General features: G+C 42.3%; 1 protein-coding gene across 1 annotated transcript in view; it reads right to left on the bottom strand.

Annotated features, from left to right (window-relative positions):
• RSPO2 (R-spondin 2) overlaps nt 1-20,187 on the bottom strand; it is a 104,913-nt gene extending 84,726 nt beyond the window's left edge. The window contains exon 1 of the mRNA XM_042785956.1: nt 19,624-20,187. Coding sequence (XP_042641890.1) covers nt 19,624-19,717 — 94 coding nt within the window. The 5' untranslated portion in view covers nt 19,718-20,187. The remainder of the gene's footprint in view (nt 1-19,623) is intronic.
• Between the last annotated feature and the right edge of the window lie 2,175 nt (nt 20,188-22,362).

Raw genomic sequence — 22,362 nt, 5'->3', positions numbered from 1 at the left:
TTACTAAATAAGTAAATAATTAAGCATTAATTAGGTGGTCTCAAAAGAATGTCTTCTCCTTCATTAATAAAGGGACTGTCCTTTCACTTACACAGATGTATTGAATGTCTGTTTATCTTGGAAGCCAAAGCACTGAAATATCTTCAGGACAAACTCCATAGGGAAGAAAGGAAAACTTTATAAAAAAAACATGATGGCTTTCAATATAAACAATATGAAACTCTGCAGTATACAGTGGGTCCATTTCTGGAATTACAGACGTCAAAAACTTTTGAAACATCACATATAATGAAGGCTCTTGACCAATATTCTGCCCATCACAAATTTCAAGCACAAGTCTAGCACCTTGACAATACAACAGGAAAACATCGCATGGGAAAATTAAAACTGTATTCAAAGGCCTTCAAGCTTCCTTTCCACGTGCATGCTCCCCACAGATGAGCTACAGGTATGATACACAGGCTATTCACTAGAGTATACTTTCCAGTTTGGAACTCAGCGTTTGGAGGCCCATTTTCCCCACTGAGTAACACCAACCAATGTACTGAACGTATAGCCACTGAGACCATTACAATCTATGAATAGATTCTTCTATGAGTTTTCTTTTCCATACTTCTTTCAAGAATCATAGAATCTTCTATGATTCTTGCAGCACATACTACGGTATCAATAGGAATTTATTCTTTCCCACTTCTTAAGTGACCTGAGTAACTCCCAGATTAAATTTGGGAAGGAAAACCAGTCCCAAATTAAAAGATCGTGGTAAAATAGAAGAACTTGGATTTCCTGCTGCATTGACAAGAATTATTTTTTTATTATTATTATCCCCAATGTAAAAATGTAATCATTCTCATAATTGAGGAGGTGGGTTTTTTTCACCTGTAACACTTACTGAAGAACTCTTCACATATTCTTTAAGTTGTCTTGTTTCTGGATGCAATGAATACTGAGCTGAAGGTAATAAAGCCACTGGGCCCTATCTATTTAAGCTATGTCCAGCAAGATGTGATAGGCATCAACATATAATGTCAAACAGTTTAAATTTCTTAAGGCTTTTTTCTCCTAACCCCAAATTAAACCAATTGCAGATGAGCCTTGTCAACAATTTGCTAGTTGCTTAGCACACTACAACTACCATGTTCTAGAATGCACACTATATATCTGGTTGGTATTAAAGTGCATAATGAAGAACATATTTACATCCTGTATTTTTCCAACCTTATTCACTATATTACAGGATTAATGGGCCTACAGTTCATGTCAGGAGCCAAATTGTTCTAATAAAATATGAAGCATTTATCTACTGAGAGGCTGGAAAGGGCGCAGTTTGTTTACTGCCAAGTCTGAAACAATGCTAACAAGAGCATATGTTACTTAATCTCATTCATGCCCATGAGATTTTTACATGCTAAGACTATGTTGAGTAAATAAAATTCGGAAACCTAAAGGAAATCTTATTCTCTTATTTTTATTGAGCATTAGTAACAAGCTTGGCTCTGTGCTGGAAACAGTCTGTTTTCCAGCTCACCTCGGCTACTTCTACGGCAACTAAGGCCTCATTATAATCTACATAAGACATGGAAAGTACTGGGCAAATAAGCAAAGGAATACAGTCCTCCCAGAACCTGGGGAAATCGCAGGATAACCAAAGTTTGTTCACAGACATATCCAACTGTCACAGCATTTCACTTGGCACTTCTGAACCAATGGTGATATTCTCATTCCCCCCAAGTCAATGGAAGATGAACCATTCATTTCACAGGGCCAGAACTCTCCCTGTATCTTTTCCTTAAAGAACTTGCAGAACAGTTTAAACAAATGGAAGTACACTGTTCTAAAGTCTAAACACGAAGTTTTGACCATCATGTCACTGTTTATGGAGAAAGCTTCCAAAGAACATGTTGGATAAAGGCACTAAAGGCAGAAAAAACTGAGTGCTAAGGAACAGATCTTCCAAACATCAGAACAAAAAAGGAATGTCTGGTTCCATTTTCCAGATGAAGAAAGGTGGAGACAGGAGGTAGACTGAACAACTTCACCAACATCACACAGGTTGAGAGTGAGCAAGTGAAAATAGGTCTCCTGTACCCTAAGACAACTCCTTAGCATCGCACTCATCCTGTTCTAAATCTTTAATAAAACTGAACATAAGCATTGCAAAACCATAATTCATAGAGCTCTTTTAAAAAATCAAATTACAATATTTTAAAATACTTCAAAACTTCCTACAAAGTTTTGTTGCAAAACAGAAATGAACCAATAAAACTATTTTCAATAAAGGTAGTTTTTTTGGAGGTTGGGGACAGGAAGGAGGTGATACTTGCAAGAAATATGGAAGTTTCAGCAATAAGCTTAGAGAGAAAATGAAGGCTTTTCAAGCAGGACAGAAGAGCTTATAGACACTTGGAAAAACTATGAAGGAAGAATAAATGCTGAAAATTATGCCAAAGATACACGTGTCTGAGAGGAGGAGCAGCAAAGCAATACAATTAGAAATGGGTAAGGTAGAAGAGCAGAATAGGTGTTTTTAAACATAGTGGAGAAACACCAGATTGGAAAATTTTAACTCTGGAAATATGCATACATTATCACATATGAATGTATCTGAGTTACAGAAAGAAGTATGGAAAAGACAACTCAAACTCTCACTGTTTCCACACTACACAAATATACTCTTAGCTGCAGGAGGTCACTTCACCTCAATCCAATAGCACTGTGCTTTACATCCTGCATGTATTTAGTACATTAAAAACATCCACCAAATATTCTGTCATCCTCCCTGTTCTTAGCCCAAGGCATCAGAATTTGAGACATCAAGCAATGACGATGGACCAAACTTAGAAATCTTGAACTAGAACAGATGAAACATATTTGCTGGTCACATGTGTATAGCTTTATCTCCTCATCTTGTAAGAATACCATTAAAAATGGAATAAAATGAAGTAGCTTCTGTATTTCAGATCCACTTATAACACAGAAGGCTGGATCTCATCCTGAAATAATGACCCTTAATGGCCATAGGGCTTTTTTTAATCCACATCAGAATTCCCTCATAAAGAAAATAAAAAAATAAAAATATATTTATTTTACCTGTGCACTCTGGGTGCTTAGCATTCAGCACATTTCAAGCAGAAATTAAAATTAGTATTTGGCAAGAGGCTACTGATTATTATTTTTTTTTGTTATTCTGTGGGTATGCAAATGCAGTCTTAAAAATAGAGAAGTCATATGTTTATAAAAAACTAAAAGCCACTTGGCTCACATTACACAGATTAGGTTTGTAATGTTAATAATAAGAGACTAGAATTAAAGGAAAGATACTGGCAATTTTGAGGAGGTAAACACAAATATGCTATAGATAATATTTTTTTTAATCTTCTTAATATAAGAAATACACATTTCTTAATTTTGGGACTACCTTAAATTAGTAAAGCTGTGATTCCATTTTCTGATAAGTTAAAGTCAATAAGGTGTTCAGCTAAGTACCTCTCAGTGCAGTCCTCTTTGAAACATCTTAATTTCACAGCCCAAGTCTGAGGTGCCTCAAGCCTCTTGTCATTTTCAAAATCTGATAATATAATTATCTTATTTTGGTATGAAATAAAGCATAATTTGGTTTTTATGAATATATAAATTGTTCTTACAGCAATTAAGTCAGTCTACTGCAAATACCCACCTGCATATGAAGAGCTCTATCCTTTGTATCTGAAAGTTAGTAAAATGTCAGGATAAAACCCCATTTAAATACTTTTTCCAGACAAATTACTTCGTAGTGAAAAAAACAGCAGTATTTTCTGCACACTGTAGAGTAGTGATGCAGAGTCACACAGGTTTTGCTATCTCATCCCTGACAGATATAAGAACACAGAAGACTTCGCATCAGATAGAGCTAGCACTTTCTAAATCTCTTGGACCACTGCCATGGACGCAACGTTCTACATGCAGGTGTGTGCTCAGTCAATAAACTTGGGGGCAGGAAACTTATTTATGTGCTTATTATCCTTCATAATAACCATACACATGTCTAGAGATTAACACTCCAGGTCCTCTTAGCCACTCAAATTACTGATATAATTTAAAGTGCGCTGTGATAAAACACTACCCTCTGCACCAGAGGAACTGAGGCACAGAATTGAGAGAGAGACTTGCAGTCCCTGCTTAAACTGCGACTGCTCAACATTTATTTAAGAAAAAAGAGAGGAAAAAACCCGTCTTTGCAGACACACATGCAAAAATCCATTATGGGGGTGGTGGGGTAGAAGAATCTGGTTTTAAACATACTGACCAGCTCTGTTGGTAAGAGAACCAGGCACCTTGGATTCAAATTTCATGCTCTCACCACTAAACCACAATCCCTGCAGAGCATTTAAGTAAAGCTGTAAAATGGAACATCAAACAGCAAATGCAAAGCTCTAGGATGTGCTTGAATACTATCAAGAGCATTCAGCTAATCAGATTTCTCCTTGGCTAAACATACATAAACAAAGGAGAAATTATTCCATACAGTAGAATATCATGGAGAACTCTATGTGGTTACTACAAGGAGACAAGAGATAGTGTTTCTGTTACAAACTAAGCATGAATGACAAAATCGAACAGTAATTAACACAGTAACAAGCAGTGATGAAAAACAAGTCAAGTATGTTTGTGGCTAAACAAAATGGTTAAAGCTTAGTCACAATTTCAAAAGATAGCAGTGTGAGATGTAAACGCAAAAGAAGGATAACACTAATAGTTCTGACATTAAATCATTTCAATACAAGTCTCTTGAGAAACATGCTATTCCTCCACAGCAATGCATTTCATTGTGTGCTTTTTCTCGTTACGTATCTGACAGGCTTAACAGTGACTTGAGGTATTTTTAAGAAGAAAGATCAAGCCCTGAAAGGCACATGCTATGCTGAACCTCACAAAAATCTAGAATCAATTACCATTTTATGTAGAAACAGAAACTTTGTAATGAAAATTTTACATGGAAATTGATATACTGAGCAAAAGCATTGCTCACTCCAGCAGCAGTCAATAATGCTTTAGAGAAAGGTAAAAGAAACCTCTTGTTGGTAAAGGCAAATTAATTTCCACATTAAGAGTATTCCCAGTCTGTGATACTTAAGTCTAAACCTAGAAGCATGAAATGAAGTAGTTCCTCTGAAAAACTCTAACCTTAATAAGCATGTTTTGGTTTTTTTTTTATTTCCATATACAAGTATTTCCTACTTTACCCTGCAATGGTCAAGCCTCAGATTAAGCAGGAATGGCTATAGTAGCCTGCTGTGGTGAACATCCACCTAGTTGCATGATGCAAGCACAATCATTCACTTAATTTTCTTCTATCCCTATCCCAATTCTGTAGCAGGGTTGAGTAAAAAAAAAAAAAAAAAAAAAAAAAACACTTGCAATTTGTTTTTTCAAAGATGCTAAGCATCCCTAATTCTCATTCTCTTTTACCTTATGAAAGAACTCAGGCCTTTATAACTCCAGGACTCTATTTCTACACCTACAAAAGATATCCCTCACTTCAGAGAGGTGCACAGGAAAGGGTCCTGAGGGCTCCAAAACACAATCACAAAACAGAAGAATAAGTGATTTTCAAAGACACCATCACAGTAGGTATGCTATTAAAAATATGAGACCACTGGGTTTGCTAACCCCACATAATCAGAAAACAAAGACCTTGGTGGATAAAGTACCACTGCTAACTAACCACTCCACTGGGTCTTCTCCTGTATTTTAAAGTGTCAATGCATGTATTTGTTTGAAGCTGTCCACATCTAAGGATATGAACTACACATGTAGCAGTTTATCAGCTAGACTGTGTACACTGAGCTCCCAGCGAGGATAAAAGCAGCAGAATGTAGATGAAAAAAATGTTAAGACCTTAGTAATTAGAAAAAGCCAGCTGCAGCTAATAAGGAGAAGGAATGTAAAACTGGGATTTTTTTTTAATTTTTTTTTTTTTTTTTTGAAAAAACTTTACTGCAGCTGAGACACAGAAGCCAAGTAAATCACTGGACTCTTTCACTATATGACTGCTGGTAGAAAACTGTGCACGGAAAAACTACCACAGCTGATCTGGTAGGAACACAAGCCCTAAATGGAGGTCTTCATTCAGGTCAAGCTTTGGCCAATTCTAATCCTTCTCAGGTGACATTACTTGTATTCAACCACATTGAGTTGATCTCTTCAAATATTTTCCTTCCTCTCCTCCTTAAGCCTTCCAGCGTGTGTTTAAGTAGCACAGACTAATGTTATTTTACCCAATGAGCCTCATATTACACCAGGCTCAATATGCAGTAGTTTCACTTAGCGGCTGCTTGGAAAGCTATTAAGAGAAAACAATATGAAACCAAGTCTGTCTTCAGATTCAGGTTTAATAGAGTCACATTTCAACCTTTTTCCAAAAGCTGAAAAAGCCCTACATATTGATGCCACTTCTAATGTTACAATAACTGAAATAAAAGTTGGAAGCAGCAAGACTTTTTCCAGGAGTCTGATGGAAAGAACTACAAGTAATGAAAAAGAGATCTCAAATACAGCACTAGCAAAGTGAACTCTTAAAAAAAGAGAAGTGCCTGACTTTCAGTCTTTCTGTGGGATCTGACAACAATATTGCATGAGACAGCAATATACCAGAGCAAGCACCACTTCAGAAATACACACTGTGCCTGAAGCATATTGACATGACCCCCAGATTTACAACAAAATGAGTGAGACCAGAGTTAGATCTAGTATCTTAATCATTATATTAACAATACACTCTTTGGTATTTGTAAATATTTGGAAAGACAGAAATGGGGGAGCAAGGAACTCATATGATGTAAAATTAACATGATATAGAACCTTATTTTTATGATAACTTTGAATGACTCAGATCACCCAAACTTAGTACTTTGTTTTCCCTTTGATTTCACCTCTCACCTTTCATCTCCACTGTGCATCATCAGCTTTTTTCGCATGGAAGCATGAATAGGAAGAAGGGAAGTAAGAGGTGGAGCAGGTGCTATTTCAAGACTTCTGCTAGACTGGGAGTCTTGTTGAGGGGGAGTGGCAGAGCTGGGAAGTCCTATGGCACTGCTAAATACTAGGAGTTTCCTCTGGGTTGATCTCAGTATTCCATCAAAGCCAAGGCGATTGCAACTGCACATGATTCAGTCATGTATGCCAAGGATTCCTAAAGGGAATGTTTCCACTCCACAGCTGACTATTACTAAAAACCAAGCAGACACAAGCTAGGTACCCGATACATTTCCAAATCACCTTTCACAGAATAGATGAGGTTGGAAGGGACCTCTGGAGGTCATCTAGTCCAATCACCCTGCTCAAGCAGGGACACCCAGCTGCAGTTGTCCAGCACCATGTCCAGACAGCTTTTGAGTACCTCCAAGGATGAAGACTCCACAGCCTCCCTGAGCAAGTTATCCTCACAGTAAAGAAGTGTTTGCTAATGTTCAGAGGGAAGCTCCTGTGTTTCAGTTTGTGCCCATTAATTCTTGTCCTGTCACCGGGTACCACTGAAAAGAGCCTGTCCCTGTCCTTTTTGCACCCGCCCTTCAGCTACATTGATGAGATCTCCCCTAAGCCTTCTCTAGGCTGAACAGTCCCAGCTCTCTCAGCCTTTCCTCATGGGAAAGATGCTCCAGACCCTTGATCATCTTTGTGGCCCTTTGTTGAACTCTCTCCAGTACGTCCATATCTCTCATGTACTGAGGAGCCCAGAGATGGACACAGTACTCCAGCTATGGCCTCATCTATGCTGACTAGAGGGAAGGACCACTTGCTGGCAACACTCCTCCGAATGCAGCCTAGAACACCATTAGCCGTCCTTGCAGCAAGGGCACGTTGCTGGCTGTCGTGGTTGGAGCCCAGAGGGCAACTGAGCACCAGGATGCTGTTCACTCCTTCCCCCCCAGCACTGGGAAGGAGAAAATGAAGCAAAAGGCTTAGGAATCAAGATAAGGACAGGGAGGAGTAGCTCACCCATTATGGTCATGGACAAAAGATGGAAAAAGAACATCACTTTAATTCAAACACTAACAAAGACAACACTTAAAGACAAGGTGGGACAGTAAGAAGAGACATCACATCCCAAAAACACCTTCCCCCCACCCCTCCCTTCTTCCCAGGCTCAGCTCTGCTCCCGATCTCTCTACCTCCTCCACCCACAGTGGTGCAGGGGACAGAGGATGGGGGTTACAGGGTTACAGTCAGTCCGCTGCTCCTTTCTTCTTGTAAAGGAGAGGGGTGAACGCCACACATTCTTCCCCAGCTCCACATTGCTCCCCTCTCACAGGAGACAATCTTCCATGAACCCTCTCCAGCATGAGTCTTTCCCACAGGATGCAGCCCTTCACGACCTGCTCCAGCATGGGTCACCCCCGCATGTTGCAATCCTCCCAGCGCTGAACTACAACAGTGAGGGCTGCTTCTTCCCACGGAGTCCCAGCTTCCTTCAGGTGTATTCACCTGCTCCGATCTCGGCTCCTCAACAGGCTGCAGGTCAGCATCTGCTCCACTGCAGACCTCCATGGGTGGCGGGGGGGTGGCCCTGCGCTCTCACCACAGCATACAGTGGGGGGGCTCTCTGCTCTGGTGCACCTCCCCCCTTTCCTCCTCCTTTCTTCCACTGACCTGGGTGTTCACGTAAGTCTCTTCCTCCTTGCAACTCCTCCTCACAACTCCAACTCCTCCTCCCAGGTTCCCCTTCTTAAATATGTTATCACAGAGGCACAGCCACCATCACTAATTGGCTCGGCCCTGGTCAGAGCTGGGATCAACTTGAAGCTGGGGAAGCTGGGAAAATTGTTGGTTCTCTTGCTGAGAGAGATACAGATGAGGCTGAACTCTGCTATCCAAAATGGAGGAAATATTTTTTTTTGTGTTAGTACATGCTTTCAATGCAGAGAGGCCACATAATCCAGTCAACATGGACAAGTCTGAGAACCACAACTGGAGAACAGATATCCAACTTTGTCCCAAACTGTTAATCATATGTTATGCTGTGCCTCCTCTTCCTCTCCTACCCTGTGTCAGTTTTGCTTACTTGAACCCTTCAAAAGAAGTATGTATTTTTACTGATACACATCTGTACAGCAATAGAGATACACACTGCGTAGCGCTAGATGTCCTACAGGTTCTGTTCAACTGAATGTAAGATTTTGCAGAAGATTTGCTTCTCAATTTCACAGCACTCATATTGCATTGAAGAAGTTCATAGTTTTCTATTTCTACAACAATCTATATTAAAAACAAAACAAACCACAAACAAAACACAGTACACTTGAATCAACTTAAACTTTATAGAAAAAAAATAGTTTCTTTAAACACTGCAAAAGTGTTGGGGATTTTTCTCATTTTATTTCCCAACTACAGCTACAAATGTTTCCTAAAACTCAATTCCCAAAAAAACCCTTTGAAGGCCAAGGGAAACAGGTGAAGTTCAGCAAAATCTGAGACTGAATAAGGGAGTTATGATGAGCGCTTGTAATACTACCATTTCATTAGCAAAAAAGAGAAACCATGACCCACTGCCATCTCAGCATTAGTGAAGTTGCTGCACTCCAGCATACTGCGGTAATGCTATGAGAAATGTAGTTGGAAACCAAACCACCTGTCTAGAAGCACCATTTCAATTAAATTATTCCACTATTAACTCCCATACTGCCATAATGGTAATGTTTCACAGCGGAACACTGCTTAACATTTACATAAAAGAGGGATTTACTTTCTGTTACCATTGCCATTGATGCATACATGTATTAACCAAAGCTTTACGTGTGTAAAGACTAACAATTAAAGCAATCCCTCTGACTTCCTGAAAGTACTCTCTTACTAGCAAGGCAGACTTCCCAGCACTGAACCATTGCAGGTAGGCAACAGAGACACAAAACAGGCGATCTGCCCGTGTGCAATCAGTATTTCCTGAACATCTTAAAAATCACCAAGACAGACGCATGCAGGCCAGGTATATTTTTGATGGCCCAGGCAAGGATGTCAAGTTGAAGAGCTGTCCTGTCATCAGTTGTTGCCACGGGAGTAGATCACAACAGCAAAGGCACACAACCACCCTACTTCAAAAGGTGCTTTCCCTCAGATGTCCCTCAAAGTCAGCTTTCCTCACAAGTGACCATTCAACAAAGTAGGGGAGAAGACTGACCATTTTGGAGATGACAGGAGACCAAATTTAGAGGTAAAACCACCTCCTGAGAACGCTCCTGATGAAAATATTAAAACATGCAATTCGTTGAGGACAGTTATATAAACAAACCCTCTATAAAATGTTCTTTGGGTTTAGGTCCCTTGCAAAAGTGAAACATCTCAGATCAGAGGCCATTTGTAAGTATTTTGCAATAATTGGCAATAGCTTTAAGCAAACTAAAAACAAATAGCTGCTCTGTTGCGCTGTGAACATAACCTAATACCTCGGGTGCACTGCAGTGATCCTGCTGAGTTAGTTACTCTTGTTGAGTCAAAACTGAATCTAAGTCCATCACATTATTAGCATGCACTGTATAAAATGAGACATAATCCAGGTCTGAACTAGCTGTAATGAAAGGCTAAAGAATATTTCTGCTAGTGGAGGGAAATCCAGGACATACTCTGCTCTGGTGACCTTGATTCAGAGGTTATTGTCTAAGCAGGGCCAGCACTACGGGGTCTCCTCTCAGTTGGGATCCTTATGTGCCATCTCAATACAGATAAAGTGAAAGATGGTGAAACTTTAATTCCTATTCAAAAGAGTCGTAGATACATGCTTGTCAGTGGAATCACTAGGTAAGTCAGTAGGTTTATAATGAACGTCGTATCTACCAAAATTTTGTTTAATAATTCAAGAAAGAAGCAAGAGCAAACCAGTGACACCTATCTTTGGCAAGCATAGTTGCTGTTTCAGTGGTTTCCAACTTGCCCAGCAAGTTTTAGTATGGATGCGATGGGTGTTGTCAGCGCTGCTATACATATGCAGATTAATATGTGCATGCACAACAGCCATTTGTCTGATGTGGCTAGTTTGGGGTTTTTTTGGTATTTCAAAGGTGGCAACCATACGGCTGAAAAGTCCATACATTTGTGCAGAGAATATATTTATGTGTAACATATTTGAGCCAGCATTTCAACTCAAAAAAAAAGAAAATAACATGTCTGGATCAGGAAGTTTATATTTTATCGCACCATTGCAATTCTCTAACACAAATACTATTGTCCCTTTGCAGCGTAAAGCAGTACAAGTTTCTCCCAGTATATAAAAAGGCACAAATACTGTCTTCATTGCTGGACATGGTCTACTTGGGAGTTAGTGTTCATGCAACTGCCTAGTGATTTAAAAAAACACCAATTTAAGCAGTACCTAAAAGCTGACATCACAAGCACTATTTATCTTTTAGGTCCTTTCCTCCATCTCACTACATCTATGTTTGGGTCTGGTTTTCATCAAGATGGAGAAAATCTTGACAATTCTCAAAAAAAATAGACAGAAGTTTATGCAAGGGAAAGTTGAGACTCATAATTCCAAAACTATATGTACTGGATTATTTTTAGATTTACATTGTTAAATCCTAGAGATCAAAAATTATTTTTTAAAAACAGAAAATCATACTAGAAGGATTTTTGTAATGTTTTGTATCTATGTTAACCATATATGAGATTTGCTATTAGCCTCTTCAAATAATATTCATAATTCAAAGTGTTTCTTTTGAAATTAAATTACAGAACTGCATGCCTCTAGATATTACTGATATTTACTTACACTTTTCTTGTTACAGTCATACAAACGTCCCATAAAAACAACAAACAAAAAAGGGAATGAGAGCAGACAGCATAAATTCCATTCCCTCATAAAAGACAAAGTCTTACAGATACATCAAGTACTTGGCTCTACCGAAATTGTCAATTTCAAAAAGAAATACATAGCCGGTTAATTACTGGATACGAAGATTTTCAAACTGCTTGCTATCAAAAGATATTTCTCCTATTACAGTGAAACAAAGAACATGGACATTTTTTGCACTGCCCACCAGATCATAACAGATGGGATCTTAAAAACCACCCCTTGATCACATAATCAAAGTACCTAAAATACTAGTTGCTTCTCTGTTTTCCCTTAAAAAAAAAAAAAATCTCTTTCTGCCCCATACTACAGTTTTACTCCTTTTTTTACATCCTTTTACTCTTCACAGTTTGTACATTCAATTCCATAAACAAGAGGAAAGGTCAGGAAATTCAATCACCAATCTTTTGCATGTAAGCACCTAAAAAGAAATTTGAAGTGACAACTTTGCAACAAGCAACAAGTAATTGCGTCAAAATAGAATAAAATTAAAGCAAAGCTATATAAAGTCATTGGGGGGTTGTATTCAAGAGTATTTAGGTACAAACACAAGGATGGGGTAGTGTGACCTGTACCCGTCCAGAAAATCCTAGCACCTGCTCCATGGACCACAGGTTGATTGCTAAAGGTCAGAGATGTGCATAGCTTCAAAATCAAGGTGCTAAAATGGAGCAACCCCAAAGACATACAATAAAGGTCTCAAACCCTTGTAGTCTCAGAGGAAGATCTATCTACTGAGGAAAGGATTGTGCTACTCCATCATTTTAGATGAGTTACAGTTGTCATCTCCATTCCATGCTCAGAACATTGACTGTCACATCAGTTAAGTATTCTGAAATAGGATTATGTACAAACACCAGTTTCCTGTAATTCTTCCTCCCCATCCCCCATCTCCACTGCAGAAACTGCATTGGAAAGGTGACATTAATTAAGTGTCTGTCAGATTCATTCTTTCACTCTTGCCTCTCCTGTGTTTGACATTGTGTTGCACCACTATCTGCCTTTTTGGGACTTACACTGGAGACCACCACCCTGATCCCTTTTGACTTAATTTCTTCCTAGAGTTTTGAAAAAGTGTTAGTGAAAATAGACAGGTTGGTTCACCTCATGGTAAACCCTGTGACAGCTAGAACAGCCAGATGCAGAGTATAAAGTGACATAGCTAGGTTTCAAGTCAGGCTTACAAGTTCTCTTACTGCCCACAGATACATGAAGTTCAACAAGTATAACAGTAAACCCTGGTCAATACGTGGCCTTTATGTAGGGAGCTGGCTGGACAAAGCCATCATGTGGCTAGGAAAAACAGCTGTACAACCCAAGCTCTGCATCTACCTGATGGTGATTAGAAGCAAGAACCACTTGACACTTCACTTCCTAAGATGGAGTAGTCAGAACCAAAGTATCAAAGAGTCATACCACAAGCCTATTCCATGCTCTACATCAAAAATTACCTGGAAACGTGCTTTAAACCCAACATTACTGTCTCAAAAAGTGATTCATTTACTCTGCATGCACAAAGTGACTTTGCAGCACCTGATTGATGCTTTCCAAAGCACTGCATCTGCTAAACGTACTACAAAGACAATGAGTACACAAACCATGGCAGCACCTAATTCTGGTGTCTAAAGCAGCCTGTGATAAAAAGGATCAAGCTGTTACATTTGTGTATTATCAACAGCCAACATGTATGAAGTCATGCTTTTCACTAAGAAGAGGATTAGCAAATACTTGGAGCCTAGACAAATACAGAAGGTTCTCCAACTGTGCCTAAACAAAACTTTGAGGTGAAAGGAGAGGGCATGCCTAAGGAATTTAATTTAGCATTAAAAAATATCTGAAACTAAATAAAACTAATACAAAAGAAAGTATAAATTTCAGGGACCATATCTGTTAAAGTTAAAAGATGCACCAACATTGTAGTTTTAATATAGGCGAGAAGATTGGATGTGGTGGATCCCTTCTCATTTGGGGCTGATATAAGCTCACTTTGGGGGCTAACAGTGAAGATGTGTAGATCTGAACTTCAATTCAATTATAGATGGAGGTAATCAAATCATCTTATTTTATATTTATTGAGTTTAGGGTATGCTTTATCTGATCAAAAGCAGATGTCTACTGTAGGAGGAGTTAAATTATACCAACAGCTCCACAGACTGTACCAACTAGCACTACATCAATTATAGAATAAAATGTAGACATTCACGGCACAGACAATTACACGTAGTCACATGAATCCCACCCCTGGAGATTACAAGCAAGATGAATTTTTGGAAAGGGATGTTATGGTCAGCTATAAGCTCCTGAGCTTGATGTACACTCCACTAGGAAAAGTTTGCAGCCTGTGATGGTCTGCATATTTCACCAGGCAGTCCCCTCTAATCTATGGTTGGCTAAGGTTTTTGGGTATAAAAAAATAGCCAGATGATCAGAAGTGAAATGCAGACCTCCATGGGTTAGTCAGACTCTTGGTAGAAGTAGCAAGAGAAAAAAAAAAAAAAAAAAAAAACAAACAACAAAGAAACATCTTACAGAAGGACCATTGTTTATTTCTTTATGCCTTGAATTTTGATAGTAAGCACCTCTTCCACTTTCTAGCTTTTAAATAATGTAATATTTTTCATTAAAAGCAGCTTATGTAAACAACACCATGCTAACATACTTTATCACAGTAATTATGCTGGCCTGTATATTGTAAATGACACACTGAAGTGAGAAACTGCTTTCTTGCTGTTATCTTAGCTTCCCTGTATTAGGATACAAACTCACTTTTGGTATTTGTCATGCATTTCGAGCTGCTCTAGTGGCAGATTTCAGCCAAGCCTTGGAAGACATACAACATCCCCCTTCCCCAAAAAAGGGAAAACAAAATTAAGCCAAGTTTATTTAGCAGGCAAATGCAAGTTCTTCAGCACAGTGTAAATCTTCCTGCAGGTTTTAATACAAAAGAATATAAACACAGACTTCAAGGTCTGAACAGACACACCCGCCTAGCCCAGTATCCTAACCCCAAGCGACCTGTACTGGAAGGTGAGGGGATGGATACAGGAAAGGGAAAGCATACAGACAGCAACACTGTGCCAGCACATGCTCCCCATTTTCAGTTCCCACTACAACCAGTCTTGAGACACCTAGGGGTGTCAGATGCAAATGACTTGGCTCCAGGGTATCCTGCCTGGCCTCCAGTTGCTCAAGGTCACACACATGCCAGGTCCAGAAATACATATTTTAAATATTACAAGCAGCACTGGAAACCTACTTCAGGAACCTGAATCAAGCACCTAAACTTAGGTGTCTGTTTTCATGGTGAATCTGGCTCTTGGTGTTTTGAGCATCTCTTCTGCAAATCTTCACAATCCACTAGAGCACCGATTATCCTCAGTAACACTGCCTCATTAGCTAGTTCAGCATTCAGTCATTCACCCAGAAGTTTCCACTTCTGCCAATGTTTTAGTTTAAGAAACTTCCTCAGGCTTACCAGATAATAGGGTGTAAGTAGCCAGAAGTTTAAAAGCTTTTACTTCTCAGTGCTTACATTATTAAGACAGTCTTACTGCTGCAGTAATGTGTATATAAAGTGTATATAATGTGTATATAAGTAGTAAGGGGCTGAGGAACAGAAGTTACCCTTCAAAGCTTTACTACTGATCACAAGTACTGACAAGGGACTAACACAGAAAGTGGTAACACGTTTCAGTTTTTACAAATTCTGTTACAAGCATTTAACGTAGCAACTGAGGAAAACACCTATCTCAAAGTACCACTTCCACATAAGATTTTAAGCCACAGACAAAAAGTTATCTGTCCTCCAAATGTAAAGCATGTTTCAAGTTCAAAGAGAGGAGGATGGAATAGGTAAAATATTTGGACACTGTTGAACAATTAAAAAAGCAGCTTTGTAGTATGACTTCTTTTTTTGAGAGATAGCAAATTACTCTTGGAGTTAGTTCAGTCTTTATAAAAGCAGATGGGGTATTTATTTCAAATCAAATATTTCCAACAAAGGTTCCTTTTCCCCAATGCTCAAATCAATCTTTCCCAAAGCCTGACCACACAATCCAACTGAGACAAATTCCAAGAGTATCCCTGTCTCAGGTACATATCTAGTTTGGAAAGATAAATCACGATCCCCAATATCTGAATGGGTTTTTCTTCTAGTTGAAAAATCCATGTAACAGCTTCCTATATTAATAACTGGTTTGTGGTGAATATTCCCATTTTACATTAAGATGATACAGATTTAATTGACACAATTTTGATTCCAGCTACTAGGTTATTCCATATATGCATATACTCCTATAAACACCATACACTATACTGAGCTCTGAGAAACACTTGGGGAAAATTTCCTTCCACAGGCACTCCTCCTATTTCCACTTGTGGATATTTTGCCATCACCACTGTCACTTACTATATTCACTCATTGCCACAGATATTACCCCTTTCTTTATGTACATCTAATATAGAGTGCAAGCATCCAGGAGATGAGCATGAACCTTAGCTCTTACGACACTCCTTAAATACGAACTACATAGGAAGACAAGTATTTGACACCCACAGTTTTTCTCTGAGTTCTTGGATATAGGTAACTTCCACTTTCCCAGTGTGAATGCGTCCCATTCATACCTCTCGTTATTCCAACACTTGTCTCGGCAACTCCAGAGAGCCTGTCTGTACTACAGTTGAGTCTTCCCACCAATGCAGGCACTGCTGTCACATTGACTTGTTTTTCCTCAGGGAATTTTGTTAGCATCTAATTTTTGACAGCTGTTCACAATGAACCCTATTTTCTTTTCTGTCAGTGCTTTTGCAGGATACCACCACTCCTCCTGGTAGGCCAGCCTGACAGTCTTCATCTCTACATATTCCCACTTTGATTTGTGGTACTCTTTGGGAAAGTTGTTTTTATCAGGTCTCAAAGATAATGGAAAAACCACTGGTCTTTCACGCGCGCCGTGATATTCAGCAAAATCCTAAACCAAGCAGCTGCTCATCTTATACTGACTGTTGAAGAGAAATCTGGAGAAAAGATAAAAATTTTCATTGAAAAAAAAACAAGTGAGCAGATTTTTCATTTCTTTTGGGTACCAAGTTATATGATTAAACAAAAAAGGGAAAGTAGGTGCTTTGATATTAGGTAAAGCCAGCTGCAAGATTACACCACTGACCCTTAAACCATGTAACACTTAAATATGTTCTAGAATAGCTTCAGCAGGAAAGGCAAATAATCATAATTACCTGCTCAGGACGGAGACTTCCAGAGGGAGAATTTGCTGTGGTGTTTCAAGGGAAGTAAGATTCTGACCCAACTAGGCAAAGCAATATTCTAATGAGCTACAAAAGTAACTAAGAGCAGCAGTGGAGCTAGCAGAATCTGTGGATTACAATGTATTTGCTGAATAATTCTTAATGAAGTGACATCAACTAACAAAACACAAATCAACGCCAGATAGGAACCACAGTCTAAACCTTAATTTTTAATTCCACTTCTGCTGCAATGGTTTGAGAAAGGGTTGAAAACAGAAGAAGAATGAAGAAATCTGGGAACACATCCCCAAATTTACTGAACTCTTGTTTACTAGAGTATTCTACATCAGCTACAAATCCATGCAAACTCTGATACAGTCGTATATACTTAGTTTACTGTACATTTAGCTGCTTAAAAAAAAAAAAAAAAAGTCAACTACTTACAATATTTGCCCATAACTCCAGACTGAATGCAATTGATTTCTACCACACAGGAGACTTAATCTATGCCAAAAAAATTTATTTCATTAAGAAAATGATATTATGGAGCATCTGAGATCATGTAACAGACAAAACAGAATGCCAGAGAAATTTTAACTGCCAGTACCCCACAGTGAATGCCTGATTATTTGCAGATGGGATATGGAAAAATTGTGAAATTATTGGAATTTTGGGTCCTGTACGAAAGCATTACTTCAGACTGCATGTGTCATGGCTAATGTCTATTATAATTTGAATATGTTCTTAGATTTTGCTTTCAGTACTTAGTGCTGGCTATGCTTGCTTCTTCAGACTTATTAACTGAAAAAGACTGCATTATTCAAAGCGCAAAACAAAGCCCTTAGGTGATAGCACAAAATAGTGCCAGTAAGTCAACTGTCAATACTGATGGTATTTATCCAATAACTAAACTAAAAACTAATTTAAACCAATCTCCTTTGGAAAAGCCAACTGTTCAACAAGCACAACAATTGGTCTAAGATCAATCAGCGAACATGAGATCAATTAAAACCAGCTTAAGTTTTTGTAGGAGGACAATTCACACAACTCGAGTTAGATGTCTATTCATTTCAGTACTCCCACAATGCAGTCCTTAAGCTCTGTTGTAAAGCAGAAATACCACTATCACCCTCCGCTGTCTAGCCAGCACTCTAAGTAGTTCCACATTTAATTAAAGACACAGTATACCCTTTGTTAGCACAGATAGCCTGGTCATTTTAAAGCACTGCTATCATTTTAGCCACACACACAAAAATTAAATTCTGGAAACCATCTGTTGAAAAACCACCAAAACTAAATTGCTTTACAATTTTATTTGTACCTACTCTGGAGGTGATTTATGCATGAAAGTGCAAACTATTTTCCTCTCACAGCTTTATTACTATTTGTACCGGCTTCACACTGAAGATGTTAGAACTCTCCCCTTCCAGATAATTGCACCAGAAGTGTAGTTCTTTCAGAAATACTATTTCTCAGTAGCTGAGCAACCTGATTTTCCTCTAAGTTTAGAAATGGGGAGACATGGCTGAGAAAATAATAGGAAAAAGGATAGCAAAACAGTTCAGAATATGTGGGTAATGAAAACATTTTATACTGAAGGTGTGCCTTCATTTCCCCTACGCCCCAAAAAAATAAAAATAAAAGAGTAATTAAAAAAAAAAAAAAAAAAAAAAGCACAGCCACCAAAAAAAACCCACGGACACTCCTGACAGCTGGGGAAGAGCTGCAGTAACCTTTCCGTCCACACGGGTGCTGTACTGGCACATTTCACCGCTCTGCCTCCTGAACTCCGGTAATCCCGACACCAGCATTTTAGGAAAAGAGAGGAAACCCTAACGCACCGTTCCTCTCCGTTTCCCTCAAAGGGAACTGCACTCTTTGAGCAAAAGTTGGCGGCACGGAAACCCGCTGGGCGCAGGGACGGGCGCGGGTCACTCCGCCGCCGCGGCTCTCCCGCGGGCTGGGCTGCGCGGGGTGGGCGGGAGCGGTTCGGCCGGCCGGGGGGGCCCGGGGAGGAGCCGCCTTTCCGCCCCGCAAACACGGTCCCGCGAAGGATGGTCCACGGGAGGCGGCCTCAGTGCCGCCCCACGGACACGCGAGCCCTGACGGCACGGGCTGACAGCGAACCTCCGGCTGCTGCGGGCCGCTCCGACGGCGAAACCCGCCACCGGCTGCTGCCGGCAGCGCGCAGCTCCCACGGGCGCTCCGGCCCCGCGGGGGAGCGCGACACCGCGGCGGGGGCTCGCGTCTACCGCTCGACCTCCCCGGCAGCCAACACGCGTGTCACGGAGCAGCCGCGCCGCTCCGGCCGGTCGTTTCCCACCGGGGCTCACGTCCACGCCGCTCCTCCCGCTCCCGGCCCGGCTGCCCCGGCAGGAGGGCGGCGAGCAGCCCCGCGGAGGGGTGTCCACGCCGCCGCCGCCCCCCCACGTGCCGGCTTGAGCCCACGCCGCGGGGGGGGGGGGGGGACACGGACACTCACCTGCCGGGGGCTCCCGGGCAGGCAGCTCTGCCGGCCCCCTCCTCGCCCGGCCCCGCACGCTCGTCCCGGGACTCACCTCGCTTGCTGCGTCTCCAGCGGCCGCCTTGGCAGTGGCCGTAATCCATACAGTTCAGGATGATCAAGGCAAAGGAGAAGAGGCGAAACTGCATCCTGGGCCGCGGGGGTGGGCAGCCTCCTCCGGCGGCAGCGAGGGGCGGCGGAGGCCGGCGCTGTGCGGGGCTGCGAGCGGCCCCGGGCCGGGAGGGGGCCGGCAGAGCTCACACGCCTCCCGCTCCCCTTCTCGGGCGCTGCAAACTCACGGCCGCTTCCAGCATCTCCCCTGCGCTGCAGGGGGAGAGAGGGAGAGAGACAGAGAGAAGGAAGAGGGGGGGGGGGGGGGGGGGAAGCTCCGGCTCCTGGCTTTCCTGGTCGTCCCCCCTTCGCCGGCTTTCCGCAAGAAACAAAAAGAGGGAGGAAAAAAAAAAAAAAAAAAAAAAATCAAAACCCCAGGCCAAGGCAGGAGCAGAGTCAGCGGGAGCCCCAACTTCGCGCAAGCAGCGAGCGGGCACTACCGCTCCGCACCCCCCTGCGCCCCGGGGACGGGCTGTCAGCCGAGGGAAAGCGCTATTTATCCCGGCGCAGGGGCGCACCCCGCCCACACGCGCTCAGGTCGCGGGCACGGGGGGGGGTGGGGGGGTGGGGGAAAGCCGCCCCCCCTCTACCTTCCGCGGCGCGGCCCCGCGGCCATCCCGCCCCGCCGCCGCCGGGTCCCGAGAGCGGCTCCGCGCCGCGGGGCAGCCCCCCGCGGGGAGGCGCGGGCCGCCGGGGCTGCGGGCTCGGCGGGGGCTCCCGGACACATGCAGGCGGTGCCCACGCGGGACCTTTCCCACTCCCCCCCCCGCTCCGCGGGCCGCCCGCCTCCGCCCGCTCCTTTTCTGCGGGGGCTGCGCGGGGCCGCGGCACGTAGGTGGTGCTGCCGGCCCAGCCATGCCGCCGCCCGGCCCTAGCGCCGCCCGCCCCGCGCCCCCGCCCCCGCCGGGCCCTAGCGCCGCCCGCCCCGCCCCGCCCCGCGCCCCCGCCCCGGCAGCCGCCCAGGCTTTTGCCGGGAGGCTCTTCCTCGGCGGGCTTCTCCCGAGCCCCGCAGAGCCTCCTCGCCGTCCCACTGCACCGCTTATAGCTTTGGGAGACCTTGTTCTCCTCACTTCTCTCCCTCTTTTTTCTTGTTTCTTTTTTTTTTTTTTTTTTTTTGTTGTTGTTGTTTTTCCTCCCGTAGTGTTTGATAATTAACTCTATTTCCTTCTTCCATCTCCGGTTTGAAGACCTTGATCTATTTCTTTTTCCCCTCCTTTTCTTCTGCCTTCCTAAAATCTGATCTCACACGTTCCAAAGCCTCCTCTTTGAAGCACCACTTTCGTTGTCCTGGGAAGGTGGCTCTTGAAGCCTTAAAGTAAAACCTTAGCAAGTGATTTTTAAACGTTCCTAGCCACATCTCTACCTCGCAAAGGTATTTTAGAACTGGTAAAGTGGCAACCCCAGTACGTACAGGTAAGAGAGGATAAAACAAGGGAGCACCCAAAAGGTTCCGGGTGAGTTTAGCTCTGGTGCAAGAGGATCTATTAATTCTTCATAGCGTTAACTACACGGATCCCACAGAGCCATCTGTTTTCTCTGCTCCTCCCTCCCAGCCTGTTCCCCAGTGCCGCAGGTATCGGCACACCGCGTTTTTTCGGCTGCGGTGCTGGGCCGTTGTGCCAGGTCTGACGAGCCCCACCGGACCTGGGGCACTGGTGCAGGTGCAAAAGCTGGGGAGCAGTGTGGGTCTGGCACAGCCAGCGCAAAGCTGGGCCCCCTTAACCCGGCGGGATCCAGGCTGGCTCTGCGCTGGGTGTTTCTTCTCCCTCCCAACCTCCGACACTTCTGGTTGTGGGAATGTGGTGCTGAAATACCTGAGCTGCCTCGGGATGGAGCCAGCCAGGCTCTCACAAAAGCAGATGTACTCTTTCTACAGCAAAGCTGGCCCTAGAAAGAGCGTAACTGCACTCATGTGGCGCTATGCCTGAGCTAATAAATCATGTTAGACCCAAGCTGGCTTTTCATCCGTGGCCTGGACAATCTGACCGCAGATAAATGAAGTCTGACTGTATGGTGTTTACCATCCCATCCCGAGACCTCAGAACTTTTGACTGCATTTATCAGTAAAATATTCATCTGAAACAGAGAAGCATCAGTTTCCAGACAGAAGACTGAATGACAGAGGCTTACTAACTTGCCTGAAACAAAAAGGTATGTATGAGACAGTGTAAAAACTTGGTCCTGAGTTTCCCAAGTTCTCAGATAGTGCTTAACCTCTGGGCTGGCCTTCTTTACGTTTATCTACTGTACAGTACTAGTAGTATACTAGTTTAATCACTGGTATGAAATGTAAAGATATTTTAAAGTCACATTACAGTATATAAGAATACCTTCTGATGTCAAATCCTTCTTTATTATAGCTGTCATTATGAGGTTACAGTGTATGAGATCTCACTGTGCCGCACAGAGCACCTGTACCTCTCAGTGTTGTCATAATCTAAGAATTACAGAGATGTGACCTGGCAACTAATTAACACATACCTAAGAACTAGGTCAGCCAAGGTCAGCCTAGCTCAGTGTCAGTGATCTCCAAGTGGATTTGGAGTTGATGCTATGGGAACGTGTGCAAAAATTAAGGCATGTATATATGTGGTTTGTGGTCTTTATTTTCCCCGATCTACTTACACCGTGAAACTTTCCAGAAGAGACATATATACACACACACACACACACATATATATAT

Source organism: Tyto alba, unplaced genomic scaffold, assembly GCF_018691265.1.
Source record: "Tyto alba isolate M040663 unplaced genomic scaffold, T.alba_DEE_v4.0 Super-Scaffold_9, whole genome shotgun sequence".
Taxonomy (NCBI): domain Eukaryota; kingdom Metazoa; phylum Chordata; class Aves; order Strigiformes; family Tytonidae; genus Tyto; species Tyto alba.
The sequence above is the reverse complement of the archived record's forward strand: the minus strand, read 5'-3'. Positions and strand labels throughout refer to the sequence as shown.